Source organism: Narcine bancroftii, chromosome 11 (genome assembly GCF_036971445.1).
Source record: "Narcine bancroftii isolate sNarBan1 chromosome 11, sNarBan1.hap1, whole genome shotgun sequence".
NCBI classification, from domain to species: domain Eukaryota; kingdom Metazoa; phylum Chordata; class Chondrichthyes; order Torpediniformes; family Narcinidae; genus Narcine; species Narcine bancroftii.
The window spans coordinates 21,956,422-21,971,350 of record NC_091479.1 but is presented as its reverse complement, the minus strand read 5'-3'; the positions used below and the strand labels follow the sequence as shown (position 1 = coordinate 21,971,350).

At 49.1% G+C, this 14,929-nt stretch overlaps 1 protein-coding gene across 2 annotated transcripts in view; it reads left to right on the top strand.

The window, feature by feature from the left end:
* LOC138745658 (inter-alpha-trypsin inhibitor) overlaps positions 1-14,320 on the top strand; it is a 46,917-nt gene extending 32,597 nt beyond the window's left edge. For both annotated transcript variants that reach the window (XM_069902909.1, XM_069902908.1), the window contains exons 2-6: positions 4,410-4,601; positions 8,892-9,065; positions 9,908-9,952; positions 13,258-13,345; positions 14,145-14,320. In XM_069902909.1, the coding sequence (XP_069759010.1) occupies positions 4,410-4,601; positions 8,892-9,065; positions 9,908-9,952; positions 13,258-13,345; positions 14,145-14,208 (563 nt within the window). In that variant the 3' untranslated portion in view covers positions 14,209-14,320. The remainder of the gene's footprint in view (positions 1-4,409; positions 4,602-8,891; positions 9,066-9,907; positions 9,953-13,257; positions 13,346-14,144) is intronic.
* The last annotated feature ends 609 nt before the right edge of the window (positions 14,321-14,929 follow it).

Genomic DNA, 14,929 nt, shown 5'->3' with positions numbered 1-14,929 from the left:
GGGGGAAATTAATTTTAAATTTTTGACCTATTTATTTTCCGCAGTTTTTTGCCGATTGTTTGAATTCTGGATAACAGGGATTTTACTGTAGCAAACATGTAATGCAAAATGCATTTGTAATTAGATTTAGTCATTTAGTCACATTTGTTAAACAGTCTCACAGATAACCAGATTTTATGTTTTATATTGTTTTATGGGAATACATATACATAATTCCCTGAAAGTGGCGTCATAGGTGGACAGGTTTGTAAAGAGAGATTTTGGCATATTGGCCTTCATAAATCAAAGTATTGAGTACAGGAGTTGGGATGTTATGGTAAAGTTGTATAAGACAACTTATATAAGTTGTATAAGAGACTGAATTTGGAGCATTGTGTGCAGTTTTGGTCACTTGACTACAGGAAAGATATTAATAAGATAGAAAGAGTGCAGAGAGTCCAGATGTTGCCCGGACTTCAGGAACTGAGTTGCAGGGAAAGGTTAAACAGGTTAGGTTTTTATTCTCTGGAGGGTAGAAGAATGAGGGGAGATTCGATAGAGGTATTTAAAATTATGAGGGGGACAGACAGAGTAAATGTAGGTTGGCTTTTCTCAATGAGGGTCGGTGAGATACAAACCAGAGGACATGGGTTAAGAGTGAAAGGGGAAAGGTTTATGGGGAACATGAGGGGGAACCACACAGGAAGTGATGGGAGTGTGGAACAAGCTGCCAGCTGAGGTGATGAATATGGGCTCAATTTTAACATTTAAGATTAATTTGGACAGGTACGTGGATGGGAGAAGTATGGTGGGCTATGGACTGGGTGCAAGTCAGTGGGATTAGGCAAAAAAAATGGTTCGGCACAGACTAGAAGGGCCAAAGGTGCTGTAATGTTCTATGTTTCTATGGTTTATATTTAAGACATGAATATTAGTTGTTTCATAGGTTAATGTAATAAATGCAGGAAAGGCTGGAAAAACCTCACAGGTCAGGCAGCATCTGTGGAGATAATGGGGATCTCCCAGTGTCCTCACTTTTCAGTTCCCCACCTCATTCCCTTGCTGACATGTCTGTCCATGGACTCGTGCACTGTTAGACTGAGACCACCCTCAAATTGGGGAAGAACACTTCACCTTCCATCCGAACACCCTCCGACTGGATGGCGTTAACATCATCGACTTCTCCGGGTTTCTGTTAAAACCCCCCCTCCCCCAGTCTTTGGCCCCTTCCAGTAGTTTTCTCCTCTCCCTCTCTCTCTCTCTCTCTCTCTCTCTCTCTCTCTCTTTTCCCTCTGACTCCTTTCCCAGAGCCAAAATTAATTCTCACCTTTCCTCTTATCAGATCTGATTAACACCTTCTGTCTGTTGATCTGGTCTCCTCTCCCCCCCCCCCCCCACAATTCTTCCCCCTTTCTCTCTTCAGCCTTTGATTCAGACGGCCTGGCAGCTTCTTGCTTCTACCTTGAAGAAGGGCTCAGGCTGGAAACGATGGCAATATAGACTATCTTTACCTCGTATGGACCCTGCGAAACCAGCTGGGTTCCCGCAGCATTTCTGTGCATTTACAATTAGCTGGCCTCATCATTGTCTGGTAAGTCTATGATTTAGGTTGCGATTGGTGTTCTTGATCCAGGCCGTGATTGGCGAGCGCTTGGATGTGGGAATATTCTGGGGTTTCCTGTTTTTTTATTTGCTCATTCAGCTTATCCCTTGAGGCAGGGCTCAGGCCCGAAAATATATATTTTTTACCTTCGGAAGCTGCAAGTCTGCCTGAGATCCCCCAGCATTTTTACTACAGTCGACAAACTTCCTTTCTCCCTCTCTGTGGAGAGAAAACCGGTTTCCTGGGTTCTTCTTCTAAAAATTAATTTTAACATCTGGTAAAGCCAGCATTTATTGCCCTTGAGAAGGTGGGGGTGAGCTGCCCACCTTAAACCACTACAGCCTTTCAGAAGGAGGTGCTGGTGGGGAGGGTGCACACTTTTGGGTGGGGGGGGGGTGGGTGAAGAGGAGACCAGATCAACAGACAGAAGGTGTTAATCAGATCTGATAAGAGGAAAGGTGAGAATTAATTTTGGCTCTGGGAAAGGAGATAGAGGGAAAAGAGGAGAGAGACTGACCTTCAAATGGCACCTCCCCTCCAAGTGGCACTCCCCCTTCAAATGGCATTCCGGGCAAGTACCATGCCTGCCGTATCCTAGATAGGACCCCGGCTGGAATAGCCCGCGGTGCCATTTTGTGAACACTCCACGTTGTACGCCAGGGAGGAGGGAATTAAGGTTTAGGATGAGGGACAGGGTGTGAACCAGACAAGTTGTTTTGAGTTGAGTTTTCTGTACAGCCCAAAAACTGGCCCTTCAGTGTACCTCCACCATACGGACCTTCCAGTTCCTCTCCATTGATCTATTTTCAAGACATACAGCATGGTAACAGGACTTTCTGGCCCATGAGCAAGTGCCGCCCAATTCACCTTCAACCCCTGGTACATTTTTTGAATGGAGGAATGAAACCAGAGCCCCCCTGGGGAAAACCCACGCAGACATAGAGAGAACGTACAAACTCCTTACGGACAGCGTGGGATTCGAACCCCGGTCCCTGTCGTTGGTGCTGTAACAGTGTCACGCTAACTGCTACGCTAACTGGGCCTCCCTTCCATGCCTTAAAAGTAGAAACATGACGCTGGAGAAACTCAGGAGGTCAAACAGTATACGTTATGTAGTGAAGATAAAGGACATACGTAAATAACGTGAGTGGCTAAGAATGAGTCACTGACAATGGACAGGGACCTCGTCCTGTGCTGTGACCCGAGCTTTCTGGGGAAGGGTCAAGGTGTTAGAGGCTTTACACAAGGGCAAAGAGGGAGGGTCCACAATGGGCCGGGGCCAGGTAATCAGGAGTACAGCAGTTCACCACAATACATAACCGACGCTTTGGGCCCGAGGTATGAACAAAGTGTCGGCAGGCACCCGAGCAAAATGGTGATGAGGGGCAGGGTCCCACAGGCAGGAAGCAATAGGTAGATAAGGGAGGTAGGGCACAGCAGCCAAGAGGGGGAGGGGCGTCCCTGTGAGAGAGGGAAGGGGGTAGAGAGCTGGAGGAAAGAACATAGGCACCTATTGAGCACTATCTGCTTAAAAAATACCTACCTGTCAAATCATCTTGAAAACTTCTTCCTCTCACCCTCTTGTTGTCCCTCCCTTGACCATGCACGCAGTGGAGCGTCCCACTATCCTCCTGACCTGCGCCTTGCAGATGGAAGAGGATTTGGGATACCAGGAGGTGAGCCACTCACTGGGCGGAGTATGAAAACTGGCGAGTCAGGCACGGGTTGGGGGTGAGGAGGAGCCCATTGGCCCTGCTCCACCGTTCATCAAGGTCATGGCTGTTCTTCCACACACTTTCCTGCTCCATTCTCACCACCTTCCACATCCAGCATGACTGAAGCTTCGCAGCCTCTGAAGTCGAGAATTCCAAAGTTCACCACTCTTAACTCCGGCCCCTCGGTTGGCGCAGCGGTTAGTGTAACGCTTTTACAGTGCCAGCATTTGGGACCGGGGTTCAAATCCCCAGCGGTGTTTGTCAGGAGTTGGTCTGTTCTCTCCGTGTTTCCATGGGTTTTCCCCGGGGGCTCCAATTTCCTCCCACCATTTGAAACGTTCTGGGGATTGTAGGTCAATTGGGCAGCACTGACCCGTGGGCCAGAATGGCCTGTTACAGTGCTCTATGTCTGTTCAGTGCCTACCTGTTGTTTTGTCCCTGTGACCCTTTGGTTCCAGATTCTTCAACAAACAGAATAACCGTCCACTGGAGAAGATCTTTCCGTTCTTTAATCTCTGAGGGGTGGGGTGTCAACCAGACAAGCTGCTTTGAGTTGAGTTCTCTGAAGGTACAGCCTTTAGTGCACCTCCTCCATACGGGCCATTCTGCCCATCTACACTGAACCTATCATTCTGTGCCTTGATTACTCAAGTGTTCACCTGAGGTTTACAGAGGGCATTGTAAAGCACAGGAGATATAACATCAATGCTGCACGTACACTGGCAGGTGAATCGATCCAACAGCCTGTGTGGGTTCCTTGCCTCGAGTCGCCCGCCACCTGCCCGTCCTTCAGCTGCAGCACCCTTCTGTTGTCCCTGTCCCATGAGTGGTGTCCTCTGTTTCTCCTTCTCAAGTGGGGGTGGGGGGGATCTTCCTGCTTTCTGGCATCCTGTTTCCCTGGAATCTGCAACCCCTCGAGACTGCTGCCCAGCACGGGCACCGCCATCTTGGGCCCTGACCCCGGGGTCACAGGGGAGCACGGTTTAAAATGTGTTCCGAGCCATCGATGGTTGGACTGGGTGGGAGAGGGCTCTGTCCCCTCTCCCTGCACTGCGTGTGGGACTGACGGGGTGCTGGTATTGCATAAATATCCATTCTTTTGTGTCTGCCAGCCTGCAGCCTGCCAATGGACGAGGGTCAGACTGGAGATCGTCCGTCGGTGAATTTTTATTACAAACCAGCAGCGGACCGCTGTAACATCTTTGCATATAGAGGAGCAGGAGGAAACGCAAATCGCTTTGCCACTGATAAGTCCTGCATGAAGAACTGCTCGGACCTTGCCGATGAGATCTATCCAGACAATGGTACGTGACACCTCGGTTACGTGAGCGGTGACTCAGAGCTGATCCACAGGATCCGAGAGACTGCCTCCACCTGCCCAGTACTGCCTGAAAGTTGCAGAATGGAGTTGAGGGAGGTCAGGGCAGGGGAGTGCACTCTGAGGAGCCACTGGTCCTCACCAAGATATCTCGGCCATAGAACTCTGCGGCACAGTGCAGGCCCTTCAGCCCACATGCTGTGCTGACCTATGTAAATCTACTCAACTACAACCTCGATTTTCCTTTCCCTCCAATCCAAAGTCCTCAAGTCCACTGTCATCTGATTGCACATGTACAACCTGACGAAACAGCGCTCTCCAGTCCTCAGAGCAAAACGTGCAGACACACAACCTGACGTAACACATAAACAATACATATTTTAAAATTTTTATTTAGCGTGTTTAAAATTTAGACAGCACGGTAACAAGCCCTTTAGGCTCATGATTGCCACCCAATTAACCTACACCTCCCTCTCCCCGTATGCTTTGAATGGCGAGAGGAAACTGGAAACCCCAGGGAAAACCCATGCAAGTACAGGGAGAACGTACAAACACCTTACAGACAGCGCGGGATTTGAACCCCGGTCCCGATCGCTGGGCCAACCGCTACGCCAACCGTGCCACCCTGTGCAGGGCAAATATTTAGCTAGTCAAATAAATAAATATTGTTCCTGAGAACCATGAAGGGTTGTGAACAAAAGAGTAGCTTTTTTTCCATTGGCAGGGAGGCAACGACAAGAGGATGGGCTGTTAATTGGTTAAGTGACTGGAGGGGTTCACCCTGGCACGATATTGTGGAGCCCACAATAATCAAGTCGACATGATGGAATGATTAAATGGCTTTAATGGCTAAAAACCTGAGCATTACTGATACACGGCCAGGTTCCAGGTACAGGAGCAAGAGGCGGCATCTGGGCATGGCAGCCTTTATTGGGGAATCCGGGGAGGAGCTGAGAGAGGGGTCAGGGAAGTCCATACATCTATGCAAATGCCTTTCACCACAGATATGTTCTCCCAATGTGTTTGCCTGTGTCAAGCCGCTTTTAGGTGCTCGGACGCAGATAATTGGCTGGCAGAATCGGCTGGGGGGAGGGCAGCTGGGACGTTCAGGTGGCTGCAGAGAAGAAGCCTTTCTGTCAGCTGAAGGAGAGTCACATCCGAGCAAATGCCAGCTCCTGTGGACTGTGGCCATAGTCCCACTGCTGTGTTCCCTTCCCCTCTCCAAGCCCCGTATCTCTTTTGAGATATCTTCAGACCTCTAATTTTTGACCTTTTATTTATGTTAACATTTCTTTGTGCCAACTTTGGCAGCCCTGCCTTCAGCTATCAAGGTTCAGAGTTTTGGAAGCAATGCACTTTTTTGTTAACTGAGATTTTGGTTATGTAATCTAATGCCCCAAAGTAGTTTTTTTTAAACTGAATAAACGCTTTGCGATGTTAAAGTCACTAACTAAACGTAAGGCGTGGTTGTTAAATTGTTCCCTACCTGATGGCGAGAGAAACAATATTTAATAGGATATTAAATCTTATATTAAATATCTTAGAAGGATTGTGTCTTGGGCATCTGCTGCATTCAGGTGCAGCGGGGAATGCTCAGAGCCGGAGAATATACCTACCCGAGGAGGGTTAGTTAAGTGCTCCTCAGGGCCGGGTTCTCCACTTTCAGGTGGCCACCCAACAGCTGCATTGGGGTAGAATAGGCGGCTTTACAGTCAGGTATTCTGGCCACCTGAAAGTGGCTTGAGTGAGCCCACAGCTGAGGGGAACACTCCTAAACCTCTCCGCATCTTGACCTCCCTCATAAACTCTGTGGCCAACTCTTTCTCTGGACAAAAACATCCCCGGCGTGGTTCTGGCATCCGGTTTTGTTCGACGTTTTGGTGAAGAGATTTGTAGTAAGATGGGGGTAGGGGGGAAGGGATGTTAGTCAGTGAGGGTGTTCTATATTCAGTCACCAGTAGCTGGATAACATCAATGAGCTTCAGCAAACCCTGCAGATCCAGCTCAGGCTGGTATCGCTCACTGATATACTTGGCACTCACCCCAGCAATGTGCCCTGGGTACAGCAGCACTGCTCTGGGTGGTGGTGTTGGGGGGGATTGGTGGGTGGGGGGGGTGGAGAACAACAGGGAGTGCGACTGTACCATAGCTCTGGAGTGAAACACAAAAGTCTGCAGACACTGTGATTGTAGTAAAAACATAGGAGGAACTCAGCCAGTCTCGCAGCATGTAATGATACATCACTGATGTTTCAGTCCTGAGCCCCTCTTCAAGGTGTAAGCAAAGAGCAAGAAGGCATTAGAATGAAGACATGCCGGGGAGCGGAGTCCAAACCATCAAAAGGTATTAATTGGATGTGATAAGAAGAGAGGTGAGAATTGATTTTAGCTCTGTTAAAAGAGACAGAGCAAAGAGAAGAGGGAGAGACTGAGCTGGGGGAAAGGCTTGAGGGAGAAGGGGGTAGGGGCAGTTTCTAATGGAAACTAGAAAAGTCAATGTTAATACCATCCTGTTGGAGGGTGTCCAGCTGGAAGATGAGGGGTTATTCCTCTAATTGGTGGGTGGTCTTGGGTTAAATCCAGACCTTGGGCTGTGTTTGTGTGGAGTTTGCACACTGTCTCAGTGCTCTGGTTTCGTTCCACATCCCAAAGATACGCGGGTAGGGTAAATGGACACTGTAAATTGTAAGTCGGTGGTAGGAAGTTCGGGGTAAAAATGATGTGCACACGCAAGAGAAGTGCATGGGATAGTGACTAATGGGGATTCTGTGAGTACTGGCAGGTTTCAAGAGTCTTTTTGTAATAATACTGGTGTAATATTACACAAATTTAAGGTAAAGATTCGCCATCCGTAGAAATTACCCAATGCCCCTCACAGTAAGAGAAAAACACAGAAGCCAGTTATTTCCGTGTCACTGGGTCCCCGTATATTTGCATCCAGCACCTCCCGCCGCCTCTGCAGCTGCGTAGACTTCAGTCCAAACCATCAGCAATGCGAGCTCCAGGTGGAGTCCGTAACCCCCTCGAGCCAGCTGCCAAATACAGGCCCCGCCATCTTGGGCCCAGGGCAGGATTTTAAAGTAAAACCTGTTTCTTTAACAGGCCGTTTGAAGCCTTCACGGAGCCATCTGTAGTCGAATCGGGTGGTGGAACCCTGCAGGGAACCCTGCGCCTCCGCTCCACCCCCCCCCAGCGGTAGCTTTGGCAGTGCCGCCATTTTACTGATGGGTTCAAAGGCCTCCTTTGGTAATGTTATAGCATGAGAGAGAGAGCTCCATCTAGTGGCAACAGACTCTCAGACTAGGATGTAAGACTTCCGGAAGGGATCAGGCCCAAAACATGGACTGAATTTTACTTCCTATGATGCTGCGTGATCTGCTGAGTTTCCCCAGAACTTCTGTGAATGACACATACAGCGTCCACATCTCTCCTGCCTCCTGCTCTTTAGAATTTCTCTGTTAAATCTCAGCCGTCCTTTACCCTAGCCGACAGAGTGAAGGGGTGTCACAGCTAGAACCTTGAATCACGAGTTGGTGGATGATTCTATCGGGGTCCAGGATTCATGAGGGTGAAAAGGCCTCCCAAAGGTTCTCGGCTGCTGACAGCTTCCTAGTTACTTCAGAACCCCAGAGGCATTAAGGGGCCTGTTAGAGGAGGCGACTGAAATTGTGCAACTGTCTGTGCCCAAGATGGCGGCACCACCTGTGCTTGGCAGCGGCTACGAGGGCTTGCAGACACTAGGGGAGCAGTGGGCCAGTGAGGGGCTCAGTGGGGCTAAGGGACCCTCACGGGCTACTGGAAATTGGCTCACGGGGACCAGATATCAGGACTGGGATTCAAGAGATTGCTGTTGGTTCCCGAAGGGCTTCCTGACCGTGTCGGAGGTTCAGATCTGGGGCTCGGGCGGCCGATGGATCGAACAGGAGTCTGCGCGGCTGCTGAGGCCGTGGGACTGCTGGAGGCAAATCCACGGACACTCGGTGCCTCTGAAGGGACTCCCTTTTGCTTCTCTTTCTCTCGTACTGTAAGGCAACTCTTTGTCCGCCTTACGGGAAGAGGAAGGTGATTTTGTGTAATTTTACATGTTCTGTACTCTACCTGACAATAAAAGTAACTTTATTCTTTAAAAGTATATTTTAATTCTCTGTGCCAGATCCCTATAACCTTCTATTCCCTTGATCTTGGCAAACTTTTACACCGAAAAGTGGTGGTGCACAGCATTATTGCACTCTGACAGAGATGGCCTCCCTGACGGGTCTTCTGTGCTCTCCCCACAGACCAGGTTTGCCTGCTGCGAAAGGAGCAGGGTGAATGCAAGGGCCGGCATCTGCTGTTTTACTTTGACTTGGCCAAGAAGAAGTGCAAGACCTTTTTGTACGGGGGCTGCGGAGGAAATGGGAACCGGTTCTTATTTTCCAACGTCTGTCACAAAATCTGCGCCAAATGGATGGGTAAGGGGAGCCCGGTCAGCTGCTCAGGAAAGAACTCATGGTCCCATCTCACCCTTGTCCCAATCAATCCCTTTCCCACCCACCATTAGAGGGCACAGATCCCAATCCCACCCCCCCTCCCCACGGAGGCTTTCATTAACGGACGGGGAGATCGCTTTGTTGAGCACCTTGGCTCTGTCCACCATAATGGCGGGGATCTCCCGGTGGCCTCCCATTTCAATCTCATCCCATTCCCTTGCTGACATGTCTGTCCATGGACTCATGCACGGCCAGACCGAGACCACCCATAAATTGGAGGAACAACACTTCATCTTCTGACTGGGCCCCCTCCAACCAGATGGGAGCAGCTGAAAGATGCTGTATGTGGGATGGAAGGGAGCCTCAATGATTTTGTGCACCCTCATCAAACCACTATCCCAGTAGATCATGTCATTGGGGAGGGTTGGGGGGAGGGAAGGGAGACTCCAGTGATTCTTTCTGCCACTCTTATGGTCCTGTGGATTGACCTCCGATCCATTTCTCTGCATCAACTGGTCTCCACTGTGATGCAGCCTTCTTGATAGAGCTCCTGTAGAAGGTTAACATAATGGCGGTCGGTAGCCTTCTCAGGAAGTGCTGTCGCTGTTGCGCCTTTTCAATAGAGCTCCTGGAGAAGGTTGACATAATGGCGGTCGGTAGCCTTCTCAAGAAGTGCTGTCGCTGTTGCGCCTTCCTGACAAGTGAGAAGATGTTGCATGCCCACAATAGGTTGGTTGTTGAGTGAGCGCCAAGGAACTTGGTGCTCGCCACGAGGCGGAGTGCGAGCAGGTCCCTAACGTTCTGCTTTGATGCCCTTTCAACAGAAGGACCACCTGGCGAGGCTGATGATGAATCAGAAGTGGATGAAGGTATTGTGGGACATGCTGCCTGACTGCCCATGTTCCTCTCCAAGTTAAATCAGATCCACACCCTGCCTATTCCACTTTTCTGCCAGAGTCTTCCAATGCTGAGACAAACATTCACCCAGTGAACCAAACCCATCATACACAGAAATCAATGTGGTTTCCATCCAATCTCCATTCATCTCACTTGTCTGTCAATCACAGATCTAAAATTATGAATGGAGGGACTGGATAATTGTTGCCAAGAGTTTTGCGTTAAACTTTGAACGCCATAATTTCTTAATTTCTGTCTCCTGGCAACAACAACTGTTTCTCTCTAACCCATCCACTCCACTCCATCAGAGGAGATGATGGCTATCTCCAGGGCTGCAGACCATTGAGGAGGGGAAGGGAATGATCACAGAATGAATTGAAAACAACGAATGAATATTTAAAACCATCTCATTCAGAGCCTAATGTTGATGAGACTGACAAGATATCACCAGTGATTAAAGTCCAGAGTTACACAGTGGGTATAGGTATGGAGAATGGTCATATAGTCAGTTACATTCACTGGACAGATGGGAGATATAAAGGACACAGTTGGCACCAAAGTCACAGTGAGAAGTCTTCCTGTATTCTTTGGAAGAAGTGGGAGGGGGGTGGAGGTGGGGGAAGAGTCATTGGGTGAAATCTTAGCACACTAACAGGTCCTTTCGGCCCACAAGCCTGTGCCGCTCAATTTGAACAGATCCCCCAGATGAAACCCATGCAGGCATGGGGAGAATGTACAAGCTCATTTCGGAGAGCGCAGGATTTGAACCCCGTCACTAGTGCTGTTACAGCACCGCGGTAGCCACCACGCTAACCGTGCTGCCTTCCGTTCTCCCTTTTCTCTCAAAATTAGTTGCAGCAGGGTTGGGAGACAAAGATGGGATCGGTAGCTTGGCACGAGTTAGGAAAAAGGGAGATGGTTTTCGATGACTTTAACTGTGCAGAGCTGTGCAAGGGCAAAGAGTAGGTGGGGACCGAGTTAGGCCTGGTTACGTCCCTTCCTTCCCCATCCCAGGAGCAGCCACCCCACGGAAAATCCTTGTGCATGTGAACCTTTGGCTTGAGTTGAATTGAAGAAAGAGGTGTTGATGCTCGAACCATTCCTATCAAGAACTAGAACATCTGAAGAACAATTGGTGTCCATCCTTGGCGCAACTTAATATATGGCATAGAGGTGCACCAGTGGAACTGCTTCTCAAACCCTCCGGCAGTCTGGATTGATCCTCTCCTCTGGTGTTGTCTCACGGTCCTTGGTGACCACCAGATTTTCTTCCAAATGCTCCAGTTTCTTTCCATGAGGAAAAGATGTGTTGGCTGGTAGGTTAAATGGGCTTTGGTAAGTTTAGCCAAGGGGGCAGGTGAGTGGTGGGATCTGGCGGGAATTACTGGGAATGTAGGGAGAAGAAAATGGGATTAGCATCAGATTAGTCTAACATGGATGCTGTTAGTCTAACATGGAGATCAAAAAGAATCTGTTTCCACCTAGTATGTGAGGAATCAATCACTGCGTAAAATGATTCCACAAAGTTACAGTGCCAGTGACCCAAATCAATTCCAGTGCTGTCTGTAAGGAGTTTGCATGTTCTTCCGGTGTCTGTGTGGATTTCTGTTGGGTGCTCTGGGTTCCTCCCACATATTTGGACGGCACAGGCTTGTTGGCCAGTTACTCTGCTGTTAAAGAAGGAACTACCATAAATTTCTCCCCACATCGCCACCGTCACTACCAGTTCTGACACCATCCCACTGCCGCCACTGGTCCCGACACCCCCCACTGCCACCACTGGTCCCGACACCTCCCCACTACCGCCATTGGTCCCGACATCCCCCCCCCCACTGCCGCCACTAGTCCCAACACCTCCCCACTGCTGCCACTGGTCCCGTCACCTCCCCCATCACAACCCACCCAGACACTTTACGATTGTAAATTGTAAATGAAGAATTGTAGAGCCCGAGGTCCCTGCTCTGGCCTGGGATCCCAAGGTGATGTCTTCGATGCGGACGGCACCACACCCATTGCTGAGAATGGAGTCACTGTCACCGTAGCCGACGCTGAAAATTTGAGCCCAGCTCCGTTTGGCCTCTTCCCGGCTAGAAGCAAAGGGTGTTTTTTTTTAAAAAAACTGTTTTTGTAATCACTTTGCTTGGTTAATTTACAGATTTGTTACTTGGCAGTCGGAGTGTTGTAACAAAGTTTGGGTTATTGTTCCGGCAAGTTTCTTGCAGCCACTCTGAGGCAGCGAGCAGAAAATTGGTGGGTCATCTTGTACGACCGATATGAGCTAAAACCGTGAAATTCAGGCTGAATTTGGGTCCAGTCTGATCTGAGGATCATCTTATCTGCCAAAATATTTGGTAATTCTGGTGCCGGTGGTGCGGGCCTGCGGAGATTGGTGTCCAACTACACAGTCCAACAGCCATCAGCGCTGTTCAGACTTTTAAATGGCCTCTAAATGGAGTCGACAGTGGTTTTATTTAAAAGTACTGCAACGGTGGAGTCTGCGCACAAGATGGCGGCGCCTGTGATCAGTAGCAGCCACGAGGGGTTACAGACTCCAGGGAACAGGGCACTGGAGAACAAGGAGACCACCCCCCATTTGAAGAGCAGTGGAGGGGATGACCCACTGGACGGTGACCGCAGTGGAAGACCAGTGAGGGGCGCTGAGGCTGAAGGACACACAGGCGGCGGGATCGCTGGTGACTCGATTTGGGGAAACCCATGAAGGCGGCGGGCCACTGGCAACTGCAAACAAGGGGTTCGCACCGGGCTGCAGACTGCTGGAGACTGGCTGAAGGGGTACCAGGTGTCGGATGCAAGACAGTGCCCAGGGTTCCTGGTCACGTTGTGGGTTCGGATTCAGAGATCAGGCTGCTAATGGGTTGGACTGTGGCTGTGGGAGCACTGGAGGCGAATCCACGGACACTCCATGTCTCTGGGGCTGGGGGGGGGGGGGTCTTTCTTTTGCTTCTCTTTGACTGTCAGAGGGGCTTCAGGCAATTTGGCCAAAGGAGAATCTGTCTGCCTTACAGCAGATGAAAACAAGGTTTGTGTAATATTTCACTGTCTTTATTACATGACAATAAATTAAATCTTGAGTCTCGTGGTGGGGGGGGGGGGGGGGAGGGAGATTTGCAGGTGTCGATGGGTGCGTGGAGTAGCTCCAGAATGAGTGATGAATGCAGCATTGGATCCCAAGAAGTGGAGGAGTTGCTTAATCTGTGACAGAATGAGCGGGGGTTACATGTTGTGAAGTAACCAAGAATGTGTTGTTCTCTTGCAGGACTGGCTGTGGGACTGGGGATGGGATGTGCCGTACTGATTATTCTCATGGTTGCTCTTGTGGTGTTCCTCACCCAGAGGATGAAAAGGTTTGCATTTTTACTCTTGACCCATCTCCATGCAGTAGGAAACTGTCATTCCATGTCAATTCTGTGAAGGTTACAGGAATGAGCCCACCTCACTGACAAAAGACAAAGGAGGAAAAACCCAACACCCAACCCCAACCCACCAATTTTCCCTTGCAACCGCTGCAACCGTGTCTGCCTGTCCCGCATCGGACTTGTCAGCCACCAACGAGCCTGCAGCTGACGTGGACATTACCCCTCCATAAATCTTCGTCCGCGAAGCCAAGCCAAAGAAAAGAAACAGGAATGAGGTGCATGTTATATGGGGTTGTATTATAGATGGCCCAATAGTCATGGAACAAATCTGTAGAGAGGCAGCAGTCCGGTGTAACAAGCAGAAAATTGTGATAGTAGGAGATTTCAACTTTCCACATATTGATTGGGACTTGCACAATGTAAAAGGGCTGGATGCCTTGGAGTTTGTCAAATGTGTAGAGGAAAGTTTTCTAAATCAATATGTAGAGGTACCAACGAGAGAGGATGCAGTACTGGATCGCCTTTTAGGGAACCAGACAGGACAGGTGACAAATGTATGTGTAGGTGAGCATTTTGGGTCCAATGACCATAATGTCATTAGTTTCAAGTTAATCATGCAGAAGGATAGATCTGGGCCTCGGGTAGAGATTCTAAATTGGAGAAAGGCCAATTTTGTGAAAATGAGAGAGAAGTGGATTGGGATAAGTTGTTTTCATCTCCTGAGTGCATTTGAACACCTCCTCATGTTCCAGTCTTTCACTGTGTTTCTTTTATTCTGGCACTGAAGGGACAGGAAGGCAGTATCAAAGAACATTGAGGAAACACTAACCACAGGGATCGAAATGAAATGAAAAAAAAATCAATAAAAGTTTGAAGCTTGCTGATGAACGCTGGTGTCTGTAAAACTTTGAAGATCATTAAAATGCTGGTCATTACTTTTTTGACTGCTCTGCACTAACATCACTCAGATTTCAGGTTTATTGCCAGAGTGCACACATGATATCACATACAACCCTGAGATTCTTTTAAAAACACGTGCAACAGATCAAGAAATGAAAACAACAGACTCTGCAATGCAGAAGGGGAAAAATAAATCACAGTGCAAAAGTAAGAGCCCTTAAATGAGTCCCTGAATGAGTTTGTCGTGGAAGAGTCTGACAGTGGAGGGGGTGGCAACTGTTCCTGAACCTGGTGGTGCGAGTCTTGTGGCGCCGAGACCACTTTCCTGATGGCGGCAGCGAGAACAGAGCGTGCGCTGGGTGGTGTGGGTCCTTGATAATGGCTGCTGCTCTCTGACGGCAGCGTTCCCCATCGGTTCTCGATGGTGGGAGGGTTGGCCCTATGATATCCTGGGCTGTGTCCACCACCCTTTTGCAGGGCTTTACGCTTGGTCTCCCCATACCAGATGCATTCAATTTGACACATTTCAAAAGGAAACATTATTAATTTCATTTTGGGGCATCCTAGTTTTAAAATGTAAGACTTTAAGTTCAACTTCTATTGCATTTTCTCTCTGCAACTTCCTTTGACCTTCGCTTTGGGTGTCTGGTTGCTCAAAGCAGAGAGTGCCAC